Genomic DNA, 27,996 nt, shown 5'->3' with positions numbered 1-27,996 from the left:
GCGCGGAGGAGGGGGAGGGGGGTGACGTGGTGACGTTAATTCTATATGAGCGCGAGCGGCGGGAGCTCGGGTCTTTTTACCGCCAGCCGCGCGGCGCCTCCGCCTCGCTCCTGAGTCACCACCGGTCCCGGCCCGCGCAGGTACCGCGTGGAGGCGCGGGCGGGGGGCGCGGGGAGGTCGAGGGCCCGGTTCGGCGCGGCGCTAGGCTCACGGAGCGGGTTGGCGGCGGCGGCGGCCCCGCTCGGAACGCTGCCCGCCGCCGCCCACGCCTAACGCGCGTGGCTCCGCGGCCCGCAGAGAGCCGAGCCGGGCCGCGCGGCGGGAGGCGGGACCGCGGCAGCACGTGGGGCGGCGGGGCGCTGCGCGGGCCGGGGCCGGCCGGGAGGGATGGAGGCCGGGAGGAAGGGAAGGAGGGAGGGAGGGAGGCAGGGCAGCGGGCGCACATGGCGGCGGCGGGAGCCGGGCCCCGCGCCGGGGCGGGGGCTGCCGCGCGGTGCCGGGCGGGAGCCGGGGCCGCTCTCGCCGCTCGTCCGCGGGCCGAGTGCCGCTGCTGGCCGTGCCCGGGGACCGCCGCCTCGGCCCGGTGCGCCCGGCAGAGTCGGCAGGCGGGTGGTGGCCGAGAGACGAGGAAGCTGCCGTAGAGAGCTGGGAGCTGCGGCTGGGTTGCGTTTCGTGTTCTTATCTATCTACCTGCGTGCCACGCGGGTCTGTCTGCTCTTGTGGGACGCTCGCAAGCGAGGCTTTCAGCATTTCAGTTTTTTTCCCGTCCGCTGCCCAAAGGTGGGCACAGTCCCTCTGCACGCTGATACACCGATAACATGGCAGCATCTGCGCGGTTCGTCTCCAGGCACGCTGCAGTTCTGTGCGTGTCCATTTGGCGCTTGGAGCCCCGTGCGGTGTGCCGGCGGTCCCTGCTCTGCCTTCCTTCGAAGAAGGTGAGAGTGGAATAGAGCACCGTGTGCCCACAGCTTGGGCTGGAGTTGGGTTTTGGCAGTGGGCACCGTATCTGTTGGATGAGAGGTAGCACAGTCATGACAGCAGTCATGAAATAAAGCTTGAGAGAAGAGCAAAGGCTGGAGGCTGTGTACGGCTGTAGGTGTGTTCTAAGGAGAACATTAGCAGCTTGTGCTGTAACCTTCTTGGTGAACACCTTAATGGATGAGAATGAGCTTGAATGGTCTCCATTCTCTTGTCAATCTTCTAATTATCCTAACTTCTAGGGCAAAATAAAATTTGGAGCCTACGCACGCTGGAATTAAGTGATGTAGGTGCCTCTGCTGGGCAAAAACGTAGGACTCAAGGCTTTGGGCACCTGGGAATGCTGTTACCAGTGCCTAGCACAGGCCCCAGCTGAAGCTGTGTTTGTGTGCCCTCAGTGCTGTGTGGGAGGTACGTAACAGCAATCGCCCTTCCTGTACTGTGCACACTGTGTGCTTTGGCTTCTGGTGATCAGGGACTGTTTATCTGCGTATGCAGGAGAGCCTTGTGCACGTCGCTTCTTAAAGCCCCGGTCCTTCTACATTTTCAGGGCAGCAAAGCGTTGGGAGTGCTGCACACGTGCGGAAGTAGCGTGCTGCGGTTGTGCCGTCAGCCTGGTGCTACAGGAAGCGCTAACAGCCATGGGCTGGCTGTGCTGCTGCTCAGACTGGGGGCTCCTGGGAGCAGGCAGGGGAATTGTTATGGAGATCTGCTTAGCGAGCGCCCTGAAGTGGGTGGTCTGGTTTTTCTTGGCTCCTATCTCCCATTCTCATTGTCACTGTGCGCAAGTGAAACTGAAAGCAGAGCATTGTAGGGCATTTATTTACATTGTGAAGTTTTTTATAAGAATTTCCACGACACGGAGGGAGACCCAAGTCTTCCAGGCAGACACCATTTCCTTTAAAGTAACAAAAGAGTTGCAGATCTTTAAGCAAACTTTGGCTTACTCTTCTGTTGGTAGAGTTGGCATAAATCATTCACTTAGCTCCCAGAAATTGAAGCACATGTAATAGGGAGAATTTAATTCATTGTGACAGAGATTATATCCCTTCAGGGGAGTGAAATAGCTTGAGGGTTTGAGTTTCAGTAGGGGAAAATCTCAGGGGAAGTAAGACAAGTATCTTCTGTCTGCAATTTTTGATCAGAACCTTTGGTGAAAGCCAGCTTGTTCCAGTGGGCCAACAGGTATAATGAAGATGTCTGTAGTATGTATTTGTTTTTGTTCTTATGGCAGTAACCAAGTTCATCTTAAGAGTCCTTTTATCCAGCTGCAAAGATGGTATATCTCAAACAGGACTGTCAAAGGTCTGATTCTTCTTTGCAAAGCTTCAGGAGCTGGACAGGTTGCTGAAAATGGAGATGTAGGTGTTTTTTAAATACCTGTTTGTTTTTCTGCATTTGTAAAAATATTCAGTGTAACTTCAATGATGTTTTTTTCTTCCATGAATTAATACTGCTTTTGGATTTGTGGTACAGTAGGCACTCATACAAAAGATCCTACTTTGTAGCTGGAAACAAAGCTCCTCAATGGTGACTATGTTTCACTGGAGCTGTGGGGTCTTCTGAGTTGACTTCTGGCTGGAGGCTGCCTTCCGTCTAGCTTCTCATTAGGAGCTGGTTAGTAAGTAATAGAATAGAACTGTGTTGTACAAAAGGTGTTTAATCTGAGAAACGATTGCGGTGACTAATGTTTGTAGGTCAGTTTTCATTTGTAAATTACTTTGAGCTCAGAAGTGATTATAACGTAGCTAATGTAATCTATCTGATCCTCGCTCCTCTCAGAGGTCAGTGCACTTCCTCACCACCTGACTTTGTTAACCTGGAGAGTAGGGTTGGTGCCTTGATGTATTTGTCTAGAAAACCAGATGTGCCCGGAAGGTTTCACAGAAGTTGTTGGGTGGTTCATTTGAAGACCTTCTGAATAATCAACTGTTTAAAAATAATGCAGGAAGTTCGTAACAGGATAGAATCATGAATATTTGCCTTTTCTTAGTATGCAGTAAGATGTGTTTCAGTTCCACTGCTTTGTTCTAGATGGCCTTTAATACTAGATGTTTAGAAATAGTGGTGGTTTTTCTGTGCTTCTTGGGGAATGAGTTGTCCTTAAGGGAAAGCTTCCTTTTAGTTATGCCTCTAGTTTGAAAAGCTGGTTTAAGCATTGAGAGATTAAGTTTGGCGGTGGGATGGAGGAAGAAAAAGCCTGTCAAGAAGAAAAGGGGGGGGGGGGGGGGGGGGGGAGGGAGAACACCAAAAAACAACCAGAAAACCACCAAAGACATACCCACAATACTTATTTACATCCAAAACAGTTTTCAGTCTGTTTGCTTTTAGCTTCCATGTGTATTTTTATGTCACTTTTCATTGCTCACTTCTGAAATGCTGTTAATGTCAGATTCAAACTATTTCTTTTCTTCAGATGTTCATGTTGCAAGGCCTTGAATCTCTGACACAATGTTCAGCAGCAAATACAGTATTTTTATGAAGGATGTATTACTGAAACTCTAACGATCGTGGTTTTTATTGTTTCTGTCACCAGGCATCCAATTCAGATCTTGCCTGTTTTTGCATGTTGAATAGAAGTCTTTAGTGGGCTGCATGCCATTATACTTGCATCTTTGCAGAGCAATTTCTCAGCCTTTTGAATAATACAATCGTTTGAATTGCTTCTAATACATGGTACTTTAGATTTTAGTACTATTTCTTTTAACTAGCTTACACTGCCTTTTTAAACAGTTCGTAATTCTGTGATATTCTGCTTCTGGAAATTACTGATCTCAATTTTGGATGTGAAATATGTGCCAGTCGAAGCACTTCTGTTCCATGTGTGTGCTAAGCAGTGCCATCAGGAATGTGCTTGCTTTGTTGAACTGGTGAGATCTTCATGACTTGGCCTCTTGACTACTGTATCACCTTTGCTGTTATGAGTTGGTCGGGTACTTCTGCTGCTGCCAAAATCACAGTTGAGTGAAATTCAGAAGAAAATGCTTTTGAAAAGTGTGTAAAAGTTTGTTCATGGAGAAGCTGGCTGCCCATGGTTTGGATGGGCGTACACTCTGCTGGGTGCGCTGGCTGGACGGCCGGGCCCAAAGAGCTGTGGTCAATGGAGTTAAATCCAGTTGGCTGCCGGTCACGAGCTGTGTCCCTCAGGGCTCGGTACTGGGGCTGCTTCTATTTAACATCTTTATTAATGATCTTGATGAGGGGATTGATTGCACCCTCAGTCAGTTTTCAGGTGACAACAAGTTGGGAAGGAGTGTTGATCTGCCTGAGGGGAGAAGGGCACTACAGAGGGACCTGGATAGACTGGATCGATGGGCCAAGGCAAACTGCATGAGTTTCAATAGGGCCAAGTGTCGGGTCCTGCATTTTGGTCACAATAACCCCAGGCAACCCTACAGGCATGGGGAGAAGTGGCTGTAAAGCTGCCTGATGGAAAGGGTCCTTGGTGTTCTGATGGACAGTCAGCTGAATATGAGCCAGCAGTGTGCCCAGGTGGCCAAGAAGGCCAATGGCAGCCTGGCTTGTATCAGGAATGAAGTGGTGAGCAGGACTAGGGAAGTCATCCTGCCCCTCTTGGGGCATTGGTGAAGCCTCACCTCGAATACTGTGTTCAATTTTGGGCACCTCAGTACAGAAAGGACATTGAGGTGCTGGAGCAAGTCAAGGAGAAGGGCAGCAGGGCTTGTGAAGGGCTTGGGGAATATGCCCTATGAGGAGAGACTGAAGGAACTGGAGATTTCAGTCTGTGGAAAAGGAGGCTGAGGGGAGACCTTATTGCTCTCTTCCAGTATCTGAAAGGTGATTGCAGAGAGAGTGGGGTTGGTCTCTTCTCACTGGTGACGGGATGAGGGGAAATGGTCTCAAGTTGTGCCAGGGTAAGTTTAGGTTGGATATCAGAACAACAGAAAGGGTTATGAAGCACTTGAATAGGCTCCCCAGGGAGGTGGTTGAGTCGCCATCCCTGAATGGTCTAAAATCCATTTGGATGTGGTGCTCAGGGACGTGATTTAGTGAAGGGTTGTTAGTTAGGGTAGTATGGTTAGGTTTTGGTAGGACTCAATGATCTTTAAGGTCTTTTCCAACCGGAGTGATTCTATGATTCTAAGTAAGCTTTAAATTCCTTGGCCTTCTACAGATGTGCTGTATGGTTACAAAAATCTTTTAAATTCTTCACCTGTATTTGTTTGCCCTACCATAACCTTTTTTGTATATATACTACTGTTGTGTCTCAGTACTGATTGTAATATCTGACCCTTACCAGCCACTAGAATGTATCCAAGTTAGATTATTGTCTTTCATCAGTGAGTGCCCACTTGTTCCTTGAAAAGTTGTTGTTTGGGGAGTTTGCAGTGTAGCAATGGCTTCATTTCCATGGGGAGACTGGAGGTAGCAAGAAAGTTGCTAAATATATTTTATGAATTCCAATGACTTCTCTGAGAGTGAGTGAATTTCCTACATTGCATTCATCAGATGTTCCAGCAAAAAAGCAACAATGAAACCATAAGGAAGTAATTCTTTTTAACTTCTTAGATAAGGCTGGAAAAACATGTGTTCTAAATCAAATTTGTGAAAAACCCAAATGTTGTAGTGTGGAGTCTTGCAGATAGTGTAACTGCCAATATGGTTGTGTTTGATTATGTTGCAGTCTCAGTAGTCAACTGACCTTCTCCTTCAGTTGATGCTTTGATGTATGCAGATTTATCTTGCTCAGCTGTTAAAACGCTCTCTGCCACCAAAATACTTTAAGACCCGATTTGTGTATTACTTGTTTGGCATTGTTAAGAAATTGATATTTGTACCAACATAAACTGCATAGAGAAGTACTTCCTTTGGAATCATAGAATGGTTTGGGTTGGAAGGGACCTTTAAGATCACCTAATTCCAACCCCCTGCTATAGGCAGGGACACCTCTCTCTAGACCAGGTTGCTAACAGCCCCATCCAGCCTCCCTTGAATACCTCCAGGGAGGGGCATTCACAAACTCCAGGCAACCTGTTCCAGTGTCTCAACACACTCACAGTAAAGAATTTCTTCCTGATATCTAGGCTAAATTTACCCTCTTCCAGTGTAAAGAATTTCTCTTTATCCTGTCGTTACCTTCCCTTATAAAAAGTCTCTCCCCAGCCTTCCTGTAGGCCCCTTTCAGGTATTGGAAGGCTGCTATAAGGTCCCCCCAGAGTCTTCTTTTCACTAGGCTGAAGAGCTGAAACTTTAAGAAGCTCCAGATCTTTTCATATATGAAGATTCCAATTTCTGCCCTTCAGTATGGGAGGTGTTTTCCCCTTATCAGTGATGGAAAAGAGGATACTGCTACAGGCTATTCTGCTTAGTTTGTCTAAAGTAAATCTGTAAATCTATGTTTTGGTTTCGCAGAGATGAATTTAAATTTCTGGATTACTTTTCCAATAAGGGAAGATTATCCTAAACAGAAATTGGTATGTTTTCTGCTACAGAATCTTGGCATGCAGAACAAAGACCATATTGTGTGTTTAATCGCCTTTTTGAACATGATCAGGGAGTTCAGATCAGTAGCAGAGACGAACTTGCAGATATAATTCAGTTCTGATTTCAAACTGTAATTCTGTACTCTGTTTTCTTCTTGTGTAGGCTTTTTGGTTACTTGTATCTTTTCCTGCAAGTATAAAAATGCAGTATCTTAAATAACAAAATGTTACAAAACTAGAGGATTTCAGTATTTGTCTGCTGACTCTTCTTTTGTTTCCTTGTTTAAAGACTGGCTAAGGTAAAAGCTCTGAGAAGTGTTGCACACAAACGAAAGGAAGCCTTGCAGTTGCTAATAACAAATGAGTTATGTGATCATTCTGCTTTATGTTGAGGAATTAATTTTCTCATCATGTAACTGGAGTTCATATTGAGAACTTAGAGTGGAAATCTGCTTGCATGCCACAACATGTATTGTGCAGAGGCTTGTAAGTACCAGTGAAATAGTTGCAGTGGCAAATGGCTGCAACTGCTGCCTTCACTCGAGTAGTTATTAGAGCAAAAATGGCAGGTTGAAGGGCAGCTAGCAGGCCTTTACAGTTAATTGGTTAATAATGCTGTGCTACTTGGGTCAGCAGTATCGTGAGTATTTTATCCTCTTGTGCAGAGTTCCAAATCTTACCACGTTAGTCAATCAGGAGGCAAGATGCTGTAGTATATGTTTTCACAGTAACTCCAAACTTGTCTTACCCTGAGTTGTTCTTAAAGGTATCTCACTTGTGTGTCCTCCTCCTGACCCTGCTCATGCACATCTGGCTGTACAAGAGAAATATCTGTCACTTCTAATCTTCCAGTTACTCACCCATTGCTCATGAAGGGAAAGGGGTATGCACAGTTGAAGAAGAACCAGAACCAGCTTTTCTGGCAATATTTGCCAACTGTATAGCTTTAGCTGACTGGAAAATTGTACTGTCAGCAAAGAAACTCGTTTCTGCCATTGACAAAGACATGCATCTCCCTTGGGGCGACCTGAGTACTTACCATGTTAGTCAGCATAGCAGTTATAAGTTAAAAGTTCTAAATCTGTTTTGTGAAACACAACTGCTCATTTGAATTTCTTGCCCTTTAATTCTGACTGGTCTTACTCAAGGCTCTGCTAACAGTTCCCATCTATCCCTGTGGCAGTGAGTGTTTCTGGCTAGTGGCTGCATGGCTATTTGAACGTAGTTGATGAGCTGATTGTTGTACAATAAAATAAAACAGAACAGATGGGTTTGGTCTGACTGCAGAGGTCCAGTGGCACCTTGTTTCTCTGAGGAATGTAGATGCCTTGCTTGCACTGACCATGACATCCTTGGTTCCTTCATCACACCTTGACAGTCTTTGTAATATGCTGGTGCCTTCTTGAGTGTTAGCCCATACTCTCCATTTTTCTCTGCTTGCATTTGGGTAGGCAATCTTAATTATCTACTCTAGCTTTTGGTTTAAATTTAATTAAATGTATTAATTTTTATTCTCCTCCAATAACAATCAGAAATCTTTTGTTAGCAGAAGAAATATGAGGCACTAATAACAGAAATATTCCCTAGAGAGCTCAGTGGCTAGTAACATCTTTCATCAAACAGATGTGTTGCCTTGATGTTCTAGTGCAGGGCTCCCCATCTCAGTTGAGACTAGTATTTTTTTTGACCTTCAGCTTTCCCAGAAAGACATTTTTCTGTAACATGAATATCTGTTTGTAATAAGTTTGTGTGCCGTGTTAACAATGTGTGCGATATCCTCTTGTTTCATTGCCACTTTCCATGCTAACGAAAAATGGATAATAAATACTTCATGAATTTGATCACAGAAGTACAAAGAAAATATTTGGTCTTCCGCTTAATTCCCTTTTGAAGCAGCTTTTTTTTATTAATCTTATACATTATTCAGTTGTTCCTTTTTGAAGGGAAGTTAAATGCTCCCTCAACTGTTCCTAAGCTGTGTGATCCCTTCCCATGCAACAGCTCTTCTACCTGGCAGTTGGTACCAGAGCTTCTACTAACACTTGTGAAATGAATGATATATATATATCTCATCTATATATAATATAATCTATATATGCATATATTTAGATCTTGGTACCTAACATTTTGGTGCAAAGTTACACATCTTACAATAGAGTAGCATGTAATTTTTGAACCAGTCAGCTAGTTCTGTGTTTGTGTGAATGTAAAAGCACTAGGCGTCTGAGATCCTTGGAGTTACAAAACTCTTGTAGCAATGAAAGCAAGCCGCCTGAAACAATTATTTTAAACATCTACTAACAGTTTTGTGGTGGAACTCATTGCTCCTTTTGGTTTTTTGGGGGGCTGGTTGGTTCTAGGTTATGTAAAGAAAAATGCTCAAGTTGTTCTGGGCAAGAACAGCCTGAAAGGAACCATCAGGGAATGTATTCCTTTTGAGTTTCCCAGTCTTTAGTGAGTTGAACTTGGCTGGTATGATGTAATTTGTCTGGCACCTTTGGTTTCTGCATGCATTGCAAATAGCAGCTCACAGTACTTAATCCTGATTTTTTTTTTTTTTTTTAAATACAACTAGCTATCTTCCAGCTGGACCTCTCTTTTCCTTACTGACATCTGACTTAGTCCACTCAATTTATTATTTTTCTATTGCACCTTCTTAATTGCACAGAGAGCTCACTTGTTTGAGGTTTTCTGTTCATGTGTTGCTTTCAGTTGCCTAAGGCTTACCAGAGACAGAAAGAGGCTGTAGTTGCTGTACTATGGATGGATGACTGACTTGCAGTACTCAAGAGTTACTGACTGTTGAGGAAATTAGTTGTGGCAAAATAGTAGGCTTCTTCTAAAGGTGTGATCAAACAAGACTTGTTTGTAGCCTGGATTCAGTATTCTCGAAAAGCCTACTTGTTTCCCTTGAACTACTTGAGAAACTTGTACTCATTGGTATTGCAAGCTAATTGAGTAATTCCTCTAGAGGGGGGAAATGAGGTTTCCTGAAAGGGACAGAGTGGGTACTGTGCACAGTCAGGTACCCACAAGGATGCTAGCAGCTGAGGATCTGCTGGCACACAGACAACCTTCAGGGCTATGCCCTGTCAGCTGGCTTCCAGCTCACCTTGCTGGGACTCACTTCCCTGAGGCTGAGTGGATGTCAGGTAATCTAATAGCTACGTTCTTCCTTTGGGTGCTCAGAGCTGACCTTCAGAAAGGAAGGGCTTCTCACCAGGACATTCGCTCCTAGCTGTAACATGGCTGGTGCTGTTGTGCAAGCTCAGGCTGCTTTCTGCAAGGGTAAAGGGAGGCTGGGGCAGGGAAAAGTTCAGGTGGTTTGCCTGGGAAGGACTCAATGTTCACTGAAGCCTCACTTGTGCAAAGTCACTTTGTGAAGAAACAGCTTTTGATTTTTAGGTTAATGTGGACAAATGCACGACGATGTCATTATTAGTTTGTACATGTATAGAACTTTTTTTTTTAAGAAATAATGTTATAACAGAAGTTAAAAGTAAAGTGTACTTTAAACATTATGACAAACATTGAACTTTGATAAAGTTTTGATAAGAGTCGAGGTTTTAAGGGGGTTCTAACTTTTTGAGTACATCCTGTAGAGTTGCTAAAACTGATCAAATTTGTGGTTGATTATCAGTCTCCTGACCTTTCAGTTTTGAGAAAGAGCACACTGTGATGGCAGCTCAAGCCATCTGTGTGAAAGTTTGAAACCTTACTTTAGAAAGCTTGTACTGTACTTTGCTTTCGTGTGTTTTTTGTTTTTTTTTTTTTTTTGCTTCCTTTCTGTAGTGTTAACTTCTCATGTGCTGTCTTTAAAGTTCTGTGGAGACAAGATCAGCATTTCTTATCCCCTTTTTTATTTTTATTGTATACAAGCGGAGCCTTGGAGCACCTCTGTATTTGTTGGTAATTCAGTGTTTCTGGCACAGCAGTTCAAATAACAGGGAAATAACCTCCTGATTTGTGTATTAAAAAAAAAAATATATATATATATATATGTAAATATAAATATATATATATATATATATATTTATATTTATATTTACATATATATATATATATATATATATATATGTCTTTGCCATCTGGATTTTGAGAAGTGGAAGGTATGCTGTTAGTGTTTGTAAGCCTTCCCGTGCATCTCCCAAGGGCAACTTCAAGGGGCAACTTCAAGTAGTGATACTAGTGAATGCCTCTTGCGATGTATATCAAGGTGCAGCTGCTATTTACAATCTTAAATGTACCTACAAAAAAAGCTAGGAAGGAGGGCTGTGTTGACATTCTTGTGGAGAGACAAGTGTTAGAAGTACTACATCCAAAGAGTTAGTTTTGGAGAGGTGCGTCTCTACAGTTTTTTACCAGTAGAGCTGTGTTTGTAGAGAAGCTTGTGCTTGTTTAAGTAAATGACAATAAACTAAATATGATGCAGCTCTATATCCGTGCTGTTGGGATGCAGAGATTAGTCTAAGTGTCTGCCAACATAGTTCTGTTGGCATAGTGCCTGGTAGCCTCATAACACAAGCACAGTTGTCTATAGCTGACAGATGAAGTGTCATGACAAAAGTAGTACCTCCTCAGTTTGGGGAAGAAATCTCCGACTGCAACTGTTTTGATACAGAGTTGTGTAAGCAGAGGGCAGATTAAAGGATGAGGTATGACAAAAGCCAAGGAAAGCAAAAGGAAAAATAGGTGAAGATAATATGAACACACTGAGGGGAAGTTCTGAAGTTGACAGCTGTTTGATATAATCTACTTGAATTTGCAAACAAACTTAGCAACTTTGTCAAAAGTCTTAGAGTAAAGTAGGCCATTGTTGGTAAAAGTGCTTGCATACGATCTAGGAAGCAGACAGCAATGCATCTGCCCCTTGTAGATAAAGGTGAGATTTCTGCAGGGTTCTGTGCTGTGGTGAATGCTTTCAGTGTAGTCATTAGCATGGCCTTTCGGTGTGGTCTCGGAAAGAGGAATAGCGAAAGGATGAAGGCTGTTCATGTTAGATGGTAGCTCAGAATTGTAAAGACAAGGACCTGCAAGGAAATTCAAGAACATGGATGCTGCTGGTGAATCTTCACTTGCCACTCTTGCCTAATATAGGAAAATCATTGAATCACCAAGGTTGGAAAAGACCTTCAAGATCATTCAGCCCAACTGTCCATTTATCATCATTATTTCCCACTAAACCATATCCCTTAGTACAACATCCAGATGCTTCTTGAACACCTCCAGGGATGGTGATTTTACTGCCTCCCTGGGCAGCCCATTCGAGCACCTCACCAGTCTTTCTGAGAAGAAATTCTTAACATCCAACCTAAATCTCCCTTGTTGCCACTTGAGGCCATTCCCTCTCATCCTATTGCTAGTTACGCAGGAGAAGAGACTGATTCCCTGCCTGACTGCAGCCTCCTTTCAGGTATTTGTAGAGAATGATAAGGTCTCCCCTGAGCCTCCTCCAGACTAAACAATCCCAGCTCCTTCAGCTGCTCCCCATAAGACTTGTGTTCCAGACACCTCACCAGCTTCACTGCCCTCCTCTGGACACGCTCCAGAGAATTTCATGTAAGAACTCTGAGCTGATTTTTGCAACAGAAAACCAGGATTTTAGTGTTTTATGTGAATGATAACATCAGCTCAGCTGCATGATTTCAAGGGAGGATGAGGACTAGTTTATGAAATAGAATAATTATAGGGCTGTTAAATATGTGTACTTCTGAAGCCTACGTGTTTGTTTTCTGAACATAGCTGAAAGCTGGAAGAGTTTATGGGGGAATTTTTGCCATGTCATTGTTCTTAAATAGATATCTGCTAGTAGTTGCTATTGGGGATGATATGAGTACTTATTAAAAGGTTTTCTTAGCTGATGTGTTCATAGCTAATCTCATGATATCTCTTTAAAAAAAAAAAAGCTTAATTGAAATATAGAAGTCAGTCTGTTTTAGCAAATGTGTCTAAGGTACTTCTGCTGTTTCACCTAACCTGGTGGCCTGGGAAGACCATGTGTGCTGTGTGGTATATGGTACGCCTTTGAAGGATAGAAAGTGAGGTGATGTTTTAATGGAGATGGGAAACGTATCTGTAAGGAACAGCAATAGTTAATGTGATTGTCTGTCACCTTTGCATGAAAATGCAGAAAAGCCAGGTTCACTGGGCACTTTGTGCTCTTTTACAAATTGAGGCTACTGGTCTCCTAGAAAAGGTCCTGAATGAAGAACAAGTTAACAGTGCATAAGGAAAAAGTTGTATATTTGGCATGTTTAGCAAGTAAGAAACAATGCTAACTGTGGTATTGTTCAAGAAATGCGGAGACATCTAAGTTGTATGGTCCCAGTTTCTGTAGGTCTTTGGTCCGTGCTATCGTTCTTCTGAGAATGATATGCAAAGGAGATTGTATGGAACTTTTATAGGCAGCTTGTATCTGTGTGTAAACCTGAAGTCACAGAACGCGCAAACTTTGTCTGAAACACATGAAAATTAAAAATGAATCAGAAATGTTACTGGAACTCCCAACAATTCAGTAATAAATCAAGGATGCTTGGCTTATGGTAGTGTTGCCATTCTGTTTGGTAGCAAATACTGTATTTTTCTGAAGTGGATTGACAGACAGTTGGTTCTCTAGCTTTTCCACAAACTAGGGAATTGAATTGCAGTGATTATGTGCAACCTCCTAAATGCTTAATTGTCAGGAAGATATTGGATGCTTCCTCTCCATGTAACTGTTGAAAAGTAGGAAAGTATATTTGGATTTTATTTAGAATGTAGGTGTTTAAATTTGGGAGAATCGAGATTCCAATATCTCTTCATATTGAGTCTTAATATCCTGATTGTAAGGAGATTATGCTCATGTTACATATATTTTTTTTTGTCAGTTCAAACAAAGCAAAGCCAACCTACTTCGGTTAAAATTTTCATTGGAATACACGAGGAGCTGAATTTCTAGAAATAAATTTGTTTAACTGGGTGGCACCTAACATGAGGACTGTAAAGTGGTGGTTTCTATGCTTCTTGAATGAATGGATTATTCTTGGGACTTGGTGCTTCCTAAGCCACTGGGCCTGAGACAGTAGTAATGGTACTGTATTTTCTTGTGTATAATATTGTTTCTGACTTTAAGCTACCAGAAACATCTTTTTTTGTAGGCCATATTGAAGTATTATTTTGCTTGTGGAAAATGTTATCCATTGTGTTATGCATTTGAGAACACAGGCATTTCATTGTATGCAAGTTTTATAGTGTTTTCAACATTTACTCTTTGTAGTTACTGGGTCTTGAACATGCTTATGGTGATACTGTGGTGTTAAGAAAACTCTGGTAATTCAGTTTGTGAAATTTTGCTATCCTTAAATAGCTTGGTACAGTGGCATCAAATTGACTTTGTAATGTTGCAGTTCTCTGGGTATTTTGTAGAACTACTTGGATTGGTTTTGTAAAGTTGGGATTAAAAATGGGTTCACAAAAAGACATGCTTATTATTAAAAGATAGCATTAAGAGCTGTGTCTGCAGTTAGATGCTGGAAGTGAGTAAAGAGTTGCCAAAGGGTTCCTAGCATCCTTGGTGCTTTACTTCTTTCCTCAGATTCTATTTCATAATTTTTGTTACTTTCAATTAGACAAGACTAAATTTCGATCTGTGATATTAGCACAGATACAAAATGCAGTGTGTCATCTTGCTAGTATTTAAATTTCAGTAGATCCATCGATTCTAAACCACAGTGATGTTTTTCAGAACTTCTGTATACACTAGAGTGAGCTCCAAACATTTGCATGTGAGGTATGCCACTCTTTAGACTACAGTACTTATTTCTAAAAGCTAATATAGTTTGTTTCTTTTTCAGTGTTATGGCACTTGCCTGTAGACTTTGTAAGTGATATCTAATACTGTTCTTGCATTTTTTCCTCTAGGGTTTGAAATCTGAGAATGGCAGACATTGACAAGTAAGTAAAATCTGTAGGTTACTGAGACCGTAGCTGGATGTCCTTTACTATGCTTTAGGTAGCCACAATCTCCAGATACTTAAGGAGCAGGGTCTACTACAATGGCACCTTGTCATTGTGGCAAGATGTGCAGTTTAGAGCACAGGGGAATAGCTTGGGTTCCTCATGCCAGTTAACTTATTACTTAGTTGGAATTCTGGAGGGAAAATTTATAATGTTGTTAATATTGGTTCACTGTGTGTAGCTTTTTCTGTACTTTGCTTGTATTTTGTGGTGTCTGAAGTATTGTTTGTGTGAACCTAATCTCAATTCTCAAGGCCTGCACAGCTTGACAAAGAATATGTATAGAGCAGAATGGGAATCTTGAACTTGTTCATGCTGATAGGAGCTGAAGGAATTCTTCTGTGAAAAGGAATCTTCAAAATCCTGAAAAGGTGTTAGTTGCATACAGAGTCTGAAAGAGACAGTGAATTTATAAAGGCAAATTTGTCTTTAGCTATTAAAACTTTCAAGCATCAGCTTTTAATCCGTAAAAATCTGTTTGCTTCTACCAATCTCTAACTTGAACTCTTTAAGCTTGTTGTAGATTAAAAAAGAAAAGCCACAAACTTTTCAATCCTATTATTAAATATTCCTAACAGCAAAGAACAGTCTGAACTTGATCAGCAAGATATGGAAGATGTCGAAGATGTAGAAGAAGAAGAAACTGGTGAAGATGCCAACAGCAAAGGTAACGTTGAAAAGGCTTTTTAAGTAGCTGCAGAACTGGTTTCTAAGGAATGTTAAAAGGATTTTATATTTTTAAGGGAAGTGCTAAATCATAACTACTGATACACCACTCTGTTTGAATTTTGAAGCAATGACTTCTTTTCAGCTTTGTGTTTTCTGTTGTCTCAATTGCATTACTCATCTTAGTCATGGTCAGTAACAGTGCGAGCAGTGCTGGCCACCTATAAGGATGTATAACTGGAAAAGAGAAGATTATTTTTATCAGATGGTTCCAAATCTAATGGCAGTTAAACGCGTTCAAAAAAAAAAAAAATTGCATATATGTATTATTTTGATCATTTCTTAGTAATTTGCTGCTAAATTACTTGATCAGAGTTAAAATGTTGTTACCAGTCTTAGAAATAAATCCTTCAGAAGATCAAGTACTCAAAAGAGAAAGTAAGTTTGTTACAAGAGATGATAGTCTGTGGATCACTGATAATGCCCCCTTCCATGATTGCTCAAGCAGAATGGTAACACTAAAAAAAAAAAACTCTCCTTAAGATTAGGTTAGAGGCTTTGTATCTGTTGAAAGCGTTTTCAAAACTGGATTGCAAAATTTTGAATAACACAGGGCTGCCAAAGAAAAGCTTTCACTAATTAAATGGTAAGTACTCAAGTGTCCCAAAGGAATCTAGAGATGAGTAATGTGTATTTTTAGTAATTAATCCCAGCAATTGTACATGAGGATCTGAGAGGAGTAATTACGCTATATGAATCTTGGAGAGAAATTGAGTTTTCTAAGTAAGAAACATGTTTCAGTGCTAGGGAACTTAAATGACTTGTGAAATGTTATCAAGCAATTATTTTGCTAGTTTTCTAGTATTTTTTTTTGCATGCATAATGTAACCTTTGCCAATCTTAATCCTTTTTTTCTTTACCTGGTTAGTTCTATTTTTAAATATGTTGAAGTTATTTCAATAAATGCTTAAGTGAAGCACTCTTGCTTTTGGGGAAAAACCTCACAGAGAATGTTTGTGGGTCCAAGAACTTGCAAAACAGAATATCTGGATTTCAGTTAAAGAGAATGTGGCTGTTGGTATTGACATGCCATGTGTATCATGTATATACTAGGTCAGCATTGCAAAGAATAACAACTGGCAACAGATTCAAATGGCACAGTTGAGTAGTTTTTAAGTGTAATACTAATGAATAGTTAGACCAGAGAAAATGTAGATAGCAAGGGGGTGGTGTTGACTAATGTGGATTAACACATAATTACAGCTTCCACTGCTAAAATATAAACTGCATCCTTTTTTGGATGTCACTTGAAATATAATTTTTTTCAGTATGTAATTTCAGTGCTAGAGCATAAAAGCAGAAGAGAATATTCATGTAGTTATTCTAGCAAAGGGCATAGAAATAGAGAATCACATTCCAAAAAATGTAACTTCAGGAAGGACTGAAAAGCTTCGCTTTTAATTGTAGGTATCCTTTAAAAGAATGCTATACAAACATAGTAAAAAGTACAGCATACTTGTTTGCATACCTGTAAATGCTGAGGATGAGGAAAGAAGGCAAGACAACATGACTATAAATGATCACAAATTCTTATTAAAAATGAATTTAAGTTCCTTTCTGCTGGTTACTGAGGTGTAGACCTTGAGCTAAAGTAAAAGGGTTGATGTTAACATGGGTAATGGGAACATTTAGGCTAGCAATTTGTGTTTTCCAAAATGTACTTCTACCATATGATTTCAAACAGTTATCCATTAGGGCAAATTACTTTTGAAATATGTAGATAATAGAGATCAAGAATTTAACACTGTTCTGTAATCGACAGTATGTCAGACTGAGCTGACTGGATTGCTGTGCTATTCCTTAAGAAAAAAAAAAAAGTTTTAATGAATAATTTATTCTTTTTGCAAGAAATAATATGTAAGCATAGACTTGCATACCAGTTCTATGCCCAAGTCTGAAGCAGTCTTGTTTCTCTCCATTTATCTGAAATGGAATGAAAACTCCATCTAGTGATAGGGTGGACTTGTTTGCAGTAAGGGACATGGTTTAGTGGGGAAATATTGGTGGTAGGTGAATGGTTGTACTGGATGATCTTGGAGGTCTTTTCCAACCTTGGTGATTCTATGATCCATTCATCTAAAATGGAGACATTTGAAATAACTCTGCCCGCGTTTCTTCTTAGAATAATATAAAGTATATTTACTATTTTTTCTTAGTATTTAAATATTTTTCAAGCCTAGTCTAGAAGATATGCTTTGCACTTACAGAATTTTCATTTCAATTTTAGCTCGGCAGTTGACTGTGCAGATGATGCAAAATCCTCAGATTCTTGCAGCTCTTCAGGAAAGACTTGATGGTCTGGTAGGAACATCTACAGGATATATAGAGAGGTAAATACTTGTTCTAATTCAGTATGAGCAGAGTTATATAAATATGCTTTCACTTTCTGAACAATATTGTCTTTAAGATTAATAATCATAAACCACTGCACTGCCTAGGTAGCAGGAAACATAAAATAGACATTAATGCATTTCAAATTAGAAGGCTTTCTATTTGAGCCTTTTTGAAGAAAAGAATGCAAAAATATTTAGTGTCTGATAATGTTTCATGCAATTGCAAAATGTCATTCTGTCCTGCTTTTATCAGTATATTCCTTATCATGACATCATGCGGCAGGCTGTTGGGTGCAGATGCACACTGCATTGCAGAGCTGTACTTCCTGGTTTCTCTAGCAGCCTCACGTGAGTTCTGACTCTCCAAGAGGAAGATGCACTGCATCTTCCCAAGAGCCTCCACATGATTGCCATCTCTGGGTGATGGGGAAGAGCTCTCTGTCTTTTCTGGGAGGCCAGCCGTGAGAGCCTGCTGATAAGGACTCAGACTGATTCTTTCTCTCCTCTAGTTTTATTTTTGTTTCTTTCTGTCTTACTGCTCTTAGTTATTCTGTATTATCTCATGTTCCTTTTAGTAAATCCATTTCTCTTATCTCAATTAGATTTTTTTTCTCCTCTTCCTCCCTCTGCATTTCTCCCAAGGAGGGGAGAGAGGTGTTGCATGGTTAACCATGACACATACGTACTTTTTTCCCAGAATGTGTTGTCAGTTCTGCCTTAATTTGAAACATGGACAAGTACGTGGTCACTTGTGGTCATGCTATAACCACAATTTGGGGATGTTGTATCAATACTTAATGTAGACTCCTTATGCATCAAAATTTGAAACAATCTGTTGCTTACTAAAGTTTTCTTCACTGCATCTGCTCTAACAGATTTATCTATCTTCTCCATGCAATTTCTAATTGTGTGAACTTTTCACCACACGAGCTGTAAAGCACAGAACTATCTGACTGTGATAGGATCCTGTGTCGCTATTGATGTTAACTGAGATGGCTACTGAATAACAGGATTTGTTCCAGCTACTCCTACCACTTTCCTTTATTACAGGCAGTAGCATAGAAGAAAAGCACAAGCAACTAATAGCCTACCCTAATAATTACAGGTCTAGGAAGAGCATGGAGTCAAAGGAGTACACAGGTTCTTTACACTGTGTTCTATATGCTGTACAATAAGGCTTTCTATATCTAATACATTGTTTTTTTTGACAGATATTAATTCATCTCTACTAATCTTTCGGGTCCTAGATATAAGAAGTGAACAAAAGTCATAACATGAATTTACTTGGCATTTTCCCTGTCAGCTGCTGTCTAAGATACTGTATCATTTCTTCACGTATTCCAAGTCCCGTAGTGCTTTTTCGTGCAAAGCATTGCAGCTTTGCCATTATACCAAGTGCTTGCCAAACTTACAGTAGAAAAGTAGCTGGAAAATGTGTAACTTGAATCTGTGCTTCCTTAACATATGCATGCTGATCTAAGCATGCTTTACAGGGACTTCTTATCTGTCTTACCAAATGTTGTTTTGTTTGTTTTTTAAAAAAAAAAAAAGTCTCACCATTGAGATGGCACAGAAGTCAGAAGGAATCTGGGATCCTAAAAGATGGTTGTGTGAGCTCTTAAAAGAACTAGTGCACAAGCTGGTGGAGAAGCTAAACATGTTCCAGGAAAAGATCTATCTGCTTGAGCTTAAAATCTGCAAATTGTTTGGCCACTCTCCAATAGCTCACCTTTTCACCTTCACCTGGGTACAATGATTTTAAGTTTTCTTTCGTGGAGTAGGATTCTCCTCAGCTGTGAGCTGGAGGTTGGTTTCTAGTGTGATAGTAACATTTGATAGTGACTTGTATTCAGAACAAGAAGTTTTATTTGCCACTATTGTGCTTATGGTAGTCTGGTTCAGATTTCATGATCTCTTTTGCCATTTTGGATTTGTTTTGCATGAGCTGCTTTTTTCCTGAAACTTTTTTTAAAAAGTATGGAATTTACCAGTGTAGTGGGTGTACAAGTTTTGAAACTTGAACTAGTTGGCACAGACTTGGGGGGGGGGAAAAAAATCTTTCTGGCACTTGTGGAAGATTTTGATTCTCTAATAAGGAGGTTAAAATCTCCATTTGGATATCCTGGAATTGGAATTCCTATGTGTATTTTTTTTTCCTCAGTTTTCTAGTGTTTAAAATAGTGTGAAATCTGTTTTGATACATGTTGGTGAAGGGAGCTGGTTAAGGAGAGGTCAACATGTGCATAGAATGCAGTGTTCGTCATAGTTCTGTCACTGTATTTTTCAGCTTGCCTAAAGTTGTTAAAAGACGTGTGAATGCTCTCAAGAATCTTCAAGTTCAGTGTGCACAGATAGAAGCAAAGTTCTATGAGGAAGTTCATGAGCTGGAAAGAAAATATGCTGCTCTCTATCAGCCCTTATTTGACAAGGTATTTTAATGCTTGTCTCATTTGTACTTAAAAGCTTTAGCTAAACCAAAAGGGAATATAAACTGGAAGCTTATGTATGTTCTGAATTACCTTGGTCTCCGATGTGCCTATTCAACTGAATTGACACTATTTTACCATCCATGTGAATATCAGCTAAGAATAAGGAGAAAGGTTGTCTGTTCCATGGTTAACAGGGTCACTTTAGTATATTAGGCCTCATTGTGTTAACTGAGCAGATGTTAGGTGATGTGGTAGTCTTTCTGGAATGTTGGTTCTTTAGTGTATTGAACACTGGTAACTGCTGGGTCTTTCTAGAGCAAGAAGAAAACATTTGGTTAAGTAGCTAATGCTTTATGTGAGACTAGAATCAGCAGTTTATTGGTTAGAGTACTGCTAATTGCAGTAACTAGAACATATGAAAGTATCCTTGGTTCAATTTTTCAGCGAAGTGAGATCATCAATGCAATCTATGAACCTACAGAGGAAGAATGTGAATGGAAAGCTGATGCCGAAGAAGAAATTTCAGTGAGTATCATAATCAATTCTCATCAACGTCTCCACCTTTAGCATGAAACTAGATTCAGTAGAGTAAATAAATACATTTTTTCTCAAAAGGAGAATTTTTGTAATGATTGACTGCATATTATTAATTGCATCTTAAATCATCTGCATGAAACTTCATGTGTACTATTATCAGCTAAAGACAGTTAACAAACTTGTTGGAGGATAGTTTTTAAAGTTTAGAAAAACTAACATTTTTATTCTATCAAGGAGGAAATGAAAGAGAAAGCCAAGCTTGAAGAAGAAAAAAAAGATGAAGAAAAAGAAGACCCTAAAGGAATTCCTGAATTTTGGCTGACAGTATTCAAGAACGTGGACTTGCTCAGTGATATGGTTCAGGTAGGTAGTAGTCCAGATTGCTTTGATGTTGCTTTTGTATTTAATCCAAGTGTGCTGTACAAGGAAGGAGAAGAAACACTTACGGTACTTGTCGTCTTTTGGAGAGTCAAAATTGAGCCAGTAATTGGATGTCATCTGGTCACTTATTCAACTCAGAGCAGAGAGCACTCTGAAATGTCGTCTTATTTTGTTCTTATTTGTTGAACTTATAACTTTGCATAGAAAGTCCACTAGTAAGATATAAAGGAAAGTTTGCATGAAATACGTACTATTGCTAACATTTGTATTTAGTTTGCATGAGATTTAAGCTGTGAGCTCCAGTGAAAACTGAGCTGCTGTTGTTGCCATCTGCTGGTCATGTCCATGGAAATAAATATTTCAGTGCTTGGACAAGGTTCTTGTTGAGATTCACTGGTTCTAAATATACTTTTTCATCTCTGCCGTGTTTTAAATCTTTGTACAATTTAATCTTACGAAAATTTCATTAACTTTTTTATTTACAGGAACACGATGAACCTATCCTGAAACACTTAAAAGATATAAAAGTGAAGTTCTCAGAAGTTGGACAGCCTATGGTTAGTTTAACCTACTAAACAAGAGTTCTTCTGCATTATATTAAGGCTTGTATTTGTATATCAACAACATGGTCTGTAATAAGCAGTTGTCTTATGGCAATCCTGAGAAATGTGTAGCTAGCTGCTTGTCCCCTGAAAAAGTACAAAAACTAATCCTGAAGTACCATCTGAATGAATTAAACTTAACTTAATGTTTGGATTTTAATGAGTTAATAACTTGACCTTAGTATTTGATTAGTTCGTTTTACCTATAAAGTTTGACAATTTGAGGCACTTTTTGTACAACTACTGTAAGAGAATATAATTTCCTTTCTAGAGACCAAATAACTTGCAAAGATAAAAATAATATATCTCTATAATGTAGCACCAAGAAATCTGTACGAAGTGTGAGATCTTGTGCTCATTTCTTAATGTACTGCTTGAACCAATGACACGAGGTCAGCATAGTAAGTGTAAACATCTGAATACTTACTGTACAATTTGGGCAGCAAATTCTAGGATAACTTGTGCCTGCACCACTTCAGAGTTGGTAGAGATGGATGTATTCATTTGCATGTTTATTTTTGCTTTTGATCCTCAAGTATTTAGAAATAAAAGGTATGTGTTGCTAGATTGCTAATGCTGTCTCTTTGCAATTCTTTCTTAAGAGTTTCACATTAGAATTTCACTTCGAACCAAATGACTACTTCACAAATGAAGTGTTGACGAAGACGTATAGAATGAGATCAGAGCCAGATGATTCTGATCCCTTTTCCTTTGATGGACCAGAAATCATGGGTTGTACAGGGTAAGTGCTAATGAATAGCCATAAGGGAATATAACTGTTTCTTCCTTATTATCCAAGTATAAGCTTTTAGTTACCTAGTAACTTGTAAATAGCTAGGCTCAAGTTTGAGGTTAAAATTTATTGAAAACTGCCATCTTTTAACTTCCCATTAGTTTGAAACATCTAAGACTCCATTCCTCATGTATCCACCTAGTGTTACTTCCAGTTTTTTATCATGTAATATAAATTGTATATAAATATGAAAAAATTATATACTGTGTAATCTAAACATTGATGCAATTTGTAAGTACATAAATAGTATCTATATATACCTACAGTTAAATTTAATACTCTTTGTAAATTGTTCTGCAACAACTGAAGCTGAATTGGATGCTGGATAGTATTCTTTTAGTGGGCCTTGATAGCTTTTTAAAAATCTTGTTTGATCATATTTTGGAAACCTTTTGTATTTCTGGCATATAGATTTTTTTGAGAAGGCAAGTCTGTTTTTGTGTTCTGTATTGCTGTTGTCCAGTTTATAATAGTTGAATGTTTGCCTCTCTGAGAACCTTTCAATTAATCTATTTGAGAAGTAGAGAACAGTCATATCTAAGTCCAACTTTCTCATGATTTTGAAGATGTCACATTTGGTGGTCTCTTCTGTTCTAAATTAGCTACAATTCCTTAGATGATTTAATCTGTTCTGTACATATCCATTGCGAACACTCTTCTGAGCAGTAACAGCTAGAGTATCTCACTGTCACTTCGGGCTGGTTTTACCCATGCACTACTGTGCTCTTACTGATACTGACTGATGCTTGTCCCTTCATTTCCCGGTCACTTAATGTAAAACCTTGCTACAAATGTCCTGTAGGAATTAGTCTGCTTGAGTACATTTGATCAAACTGCCATAATTCGGACTGTTACTGAAAAGTATATCTCCTGGCAGAGATCCCTGTGAGATGACTCTGCCTTTCTGAAAATGATTTATGCATAGCAATGACTGGGAATGTTAAGACAGCAACTTCTTATCCTTAAACAACTCACCTCTTTCCTTTGAATCTGTAAAGGATCTAGTCAAGAAACTTCTTCAGCCTTATTTTTGTGACTTCATTTACATTTTCCCAGAATACACTGTCAGTGTCAGTCAAGCCAGTGGGTATGATTTTTCTCTGTAAACAGCAAATAACCTTGGTATTTCATGTTCAGTGTATTCCTGAAAACTGTGATCGTTTCTGAAAAGTATTGGTAGAAAGTGGAGATGTTCTAAGCTACAACCTTTTTTTCTTTCTTTCCCAGCTGCCAAATAGACTGGAAAAAAGGCAAGAATGTTACTTTGAAAACAATTAAAAAGAAGCAGAAACACAAGGGTCGTGGAACAGTTAGAACAGTGACAAAAACTGTTTCCAATGACTCCTTCTTTAACTTCTTTAGTCCTCCTGAAGGTAAACAAAATATTTGTGTATTTACATTAACTTTAAATGTCATGTATAATTCATTCACTTATTTCCTTTCTTCTTTTTTTCTCACAGTTCCTGAAAGTGGAGACCTGGTAAGTTGTTTTATCAGAAGAGTTTGGGGGTGAGGGAATCACCAGTGAAAGGCAGTTATATACAGTGTGCTTTCTGAGATTTGTTTGGGAATTTAAATTGTTTCAGTTTTAACTTGGGAACATTTGTGATAAATAAATAAATAGTTTTTCTCTGTTAGAACGATTGTAAAGTCCAGTTCATTCCACTTTAACGGCTTATTGTAGCAGAGAACGTTTTTTAGGTGTGCAGGTGCTTTACACTGGGGTGATCAGTGAGAATCATGAAGATACTTAGCAAGTTTCACCTGGTTAGTTCTTAATGCTGTGCATGCAAACTGAAAATCTATGGGTGATATTACATTTAAGTAGAAAAATGGTTTAAGTTATTATGTAGAGCAAGAAGGAAACTTAAACTCCAGGGCTTTGTATGGCTAAGTTTGCTGAAGCAGCAAACTCTGAATTCCATAATGTGTGTAAATGCTTGAAGTATAAAACTTGATCTCACAATCTCAATTCTATAATTGCCCTGAACCAAAAACTCATGAGATGGGGATTTGTGTAAATCTGTCCACATCAAAATTTGTGCAACTTGTGTTTTGCTGTCAAATGTAGTTATCAACTTATGATTTAGAACATAAAATTGTTTTATGCAGGATGATGATGCTGAGGCAATCCTTGCTGCAGACTTTGAGATAGGTCATTTCTTACGTGAACGTATTGTCCCCCGGTCAGTATTGTACTTCACAGGAGAAGCTATTGAAGATGATGATGATGATGTAAGTAATGTTCTTTTGAAGTGCTAAAAGCCTCTATATAATGTTGCTTAAAGTTTTTTTGTTAACTTCTGACTCCTATAGTTACTGTTAGTATCCTTAGAAGGGGAGGTATCAACTTTAGTTTCAGATAGTCTTCCTAGGATGTTAAGTAAGGAGCAGCATTAAAGTAATTAATCTTCCAAGTACTGAATTCAGAGTTCTGTGGCAAAAGCACTGATAGATGACCACTTGGAGTAATGTCTGAATAAAAGCTTGTGTAGAAGTCATTCCTAGAGTGATGTGCACAATACTTGAATAGAAAAATGAGCTGCCAGAGAACAAATTAGTCTAATTGGTCAGTCTGTTGATTGTATTTACGTGGCTACTAAGTTCTTGAGGTTCAGGCTTTCAGGAGAGCTCTTTTTAGAAAGTGAGAGAAATTAATTGTAAGCGTGCACATTTTTTTTTTTTTCCTTCAAAGCAGGTTCTTCAAAAGCTTGAATTAAATGCATTAAAAAAGCTAAAGCTGGAAAACAAACCACAAAACCCAAGAACTCCATATAGATAAAATATTTTTCCCCTGTCTCCTCATGAATTAGGATTGCTTGACAAATTTACTAAATCTGTTGAGTTGATTTAGCTAAGCTAGGTCCACCATTGAGCTGAATTTTTAGAATTTAGAATGGTAACCTTTAGTCCAGTACTGTGGCAGTTGATAGATAGAAGATGAAAGTGACTGTATGGACTGCTTTATAGTTCAAGACACTTTGTTGGGCAGAGGTATTGCCAGTTTAATAATCTCTTCCAGTGTTGCACGTAAGGAATGCAAGGCAGGAAGTGTTCTCTGCCAGAGCATAGTTTGAGATTGAATGTTATTCATTCTGATTCATAAAGCTATTTCTAATCAGTCAAATATAGGATGTTCTCTTAACACATAGTACCATGTGTATGCTTTCTGGCATCAACTTAAGTTATCTTACATGAACTGATGTCTGTAATGACTGTTTATGATAGTCAAAACTATTTCTTTCTTTCCTAGTATGATGAAGAGGGTGAAGAGGCAGATGATGAGGTAAGTTGACAGATTGCTTTGACTTAAATAGCTTTTCTCCTGTAGTCTGTGTAGAATAAGTTCCATTATTTTTTTTTTAAGTCCTGTGAAAGCAAGTTTAAGTAATACTTACGAATGTAAGATGCAACAGCTTGTATTCTGGGATCCAGAGTGAATATTACAAACAAAACAACAACAAAAATAATACTACAAATCAAATCGCAACTGATGTAAAAAAAAAAAAAAAAAAAAGTGCTTTGTAGAGGGCCTACTAATACAGTATGCATAAATTGAAGTGGTAGTGAAAGTATTTCAGAGTAGAACTTCATCAGAGTTGAGAATGGCTTGGGAAGCTGAATGTGGATAAGCTAGTGAAATATGAACAACTGTTTTCTTTCAGGAGGGGGAAGAAGAAGCAGATGAAGAAAATGATCCTGATTTTGACCCAAAAGTAAGAAATTAAAAGAACGTTTCAAGTGTGCATATGCATTCATATTCCTATTATTTAATGAAGGCTAAATATCAAGTTTTAGTTGAAACGTTTAATAGCTCTTACAATAAGTGTTTTTTTGGCTGAGACTGTTTTGGTTCCAGTTCTGATGGTCTAATACGTGTAAGACAACTTCTTTTTTTTTTTTTTTTTTTTTTTAAATTCCTTCACTAAGAAACTTTCTGTGGAAGTGACATTTTACTTTGAGTGCTGTAATCTATCAAGCTCAGTTTTTTGTCAACTTGTCTTGGAGCAAATTTCTGCTTTAGTTCAGTGATGTAAGTGTTCTGTACTAGTAATCAGGAGAGTACAAGTAATAAACGCTCAGGTTTGGGGAACTTGCCATAATCTTGTTCTTGTACTGTGCTGGAGTGGGTTTTTTTTTTCCTTTTTCAAGGGAGATGATAGTGAGCCTGTATTTCTTGAGGCAGCAGATGTCAAACTTCAGGAATGCATCTACAACCAAGCACTTGAATGTGGGCAACTAAGAGCAATGTGCAGCTTTGTTTCATGTTTAATGGTCAGAGTAAATGAGTAGTTAAGCTCAGTTCACTGGAAAAGTGATTTTGAGCAACTAAATTCTTAGCTTTCTCTTAGCCGAGGGAAAGACGTCCTTAACCAGCTGAAAGCATCTGACGGTTGAGGGAAAGCTGTAGTCAGAAAGTCAAGCTGCGTAAGTTGAAAGTGTGCTACAAAATATCCTTCTCATTTCTAATCTGGAGGCAGTATATTTTTCATTAGGAATATTTTGATCCAAAAGAAGTAGTACTGGAAAAGTACTGGAAAAGATGTGGGCTATAGAACTACTAATAACAATATGTGACTTGTTGGGGGTGTTTCATCTGCAGTAGAGTGTTCCAGTTCGATGTAGTTCTAGAATCAAAATGAAACAGCTGCAAATTGGGCTTCTGGTTCCCACCACTTCAACTGTTTTTGCAAGTTATATGACTGAGGGCAAGACCGTATGCTCAGTTTCAGAGAGAACTGTTGTAGGCTTGTAGAGAGGTAGACAGTAGTGGTACTATAGTGTTTTGAAAAGAATAGATAACCGTAAGTTAATTACAGACTAGAAACTAGATGAGTTTATGAAAGCACTGCAGTCTGAGAATAGCTATCAACAAAAACTTGCAACTCTTCACCCTCAAAAGCCTTTTCCATAAATTCCCACGTTACTCTGAGGTATTGTTGATTGCCTGCTTCAGTACAGAAGAGTTTGTAAGATCTACTTGGAAATTTTCTAGCAACTATAATTATTTCAAAAAATCTTTCCAGAGTGTTAAGAACATACCTTGATTTTTGTTTCATTGTGCTGCTGTATGTTGGTTCTGAAGTAAGGCTGTGCTCTTGTCAATCAAAATGAAGGCTGTGGGTTTTTTTTGTTTCAAACTGTTTAGAAGGTGTGGATGTCTCTGTGCCAGTGTTTGATACAACCTATTGCCCTTCTCCTTTGTCTAGTTTCAGTGTCATTCAGAGTATACCATCATACTTGATTCTGATCAGATTTTTATTCTCAATGCATATACGCAAAAAAAGTGTTGTGAATGTTACCACATGTAAAGGTATTAGTAATATTGGACAGTTAGCTCAGTTGAACAGATGCAAGAAAAACCTGACTGCTGGAAGTTGACGAAGTATGTTAACAATTTGAATAATTCCTGAAGTATTGATATCTGTGAGCTGATATTTCCTTTTTTTCCCCCTCAACAGAAGGATCAAAACCCAGCAGAATGCAAGCAGCAGTGAAGCAGTGTGTATGTGGCCTTGAGGATTACCTGCACTGTAATAGCCTAAACACAACTATTAGTTACTTACAGCCTTATGTTTTGTATCTTGGTAGAATTAAGTAACCAATTTGTTAAAAAATGGAATCAAACACATAAGAACCAGTTTAAAATGTAGGTTCAATCTACCTAACATTTTAACAGTATAATTTTCTGCCAATATGTAGAATGCAGTAAATCCCCTAAAGCATGAATGTTAATTCATTGCTACATAGTTTGGTTCTTGTGAAGTCTTTGTCATG

The 27,996-nt window shown here is 39.2% G+C and overlaps 1 protein-coding gene across 2 annotated transcripts; it reads left to right on the top strand.

The window, feature by feature from the left end:
* NAP1L1 (nucleosome assembly protein 1 like 1) lies at positions 1–27,954 on the top strand. 2 transcript variants are annotated; one of them, XM_085221532.1, is made up of 15 exons: positions 1–140; positions 14,322–14,354; positions 14,996–15,084; positions 17,371–17,473; positions 19,764–19,905; positions 20,350–20,430; positions 20,680–20,805; positions 21,309–21,380; positions 22,028–22,167; positions 23,446–23,591; positions 23,679–23,698; positions 24,331–24,453; positions 25,472–25,504; positions 25,884–25,934; positions 27,681–27,954. In XM_085221532.1, exons 2-15 carry the CDS (start codon positions 14,338–14,340, stop codon positions 27,714–27,716), a joined length of 1,179 nt encoding a protein of 392 aa, XP_085077658.1. In that variant the 5' UTR covers positions 1–140; positions 14,322–14,337; the 3' UTR covers positions 27,717–27,954. The 2 variants fall into 2 exon arrangements, with proteins under 2 accessions (XP_085077658.1, XP_085077653.1); XM_085221527.1 differs by having other exon boundaries at positions 20,677–20,805.
* The last annotated feature ends 42 nt before the right edge of the window (positions 27,955–27,996 follow it).

This window comes from Meleagris gallopavo, chromosome 1 (genome assembly GCF_905368555.1).
Source record: "Meleagris gallopavo chromosome 1, MGAL_WU_HG_1.1, whole genome shotgun sequence".
Taxonomy (NCBI): Eukaryota; Metazoa; Chordata; class Aves; order Galliformes; family Phasianidae; genus Meleagris; species Meleagris gallopavo.
This window is presented reverse-complemented; position numbering and strand designations above follow the sequence as displayed.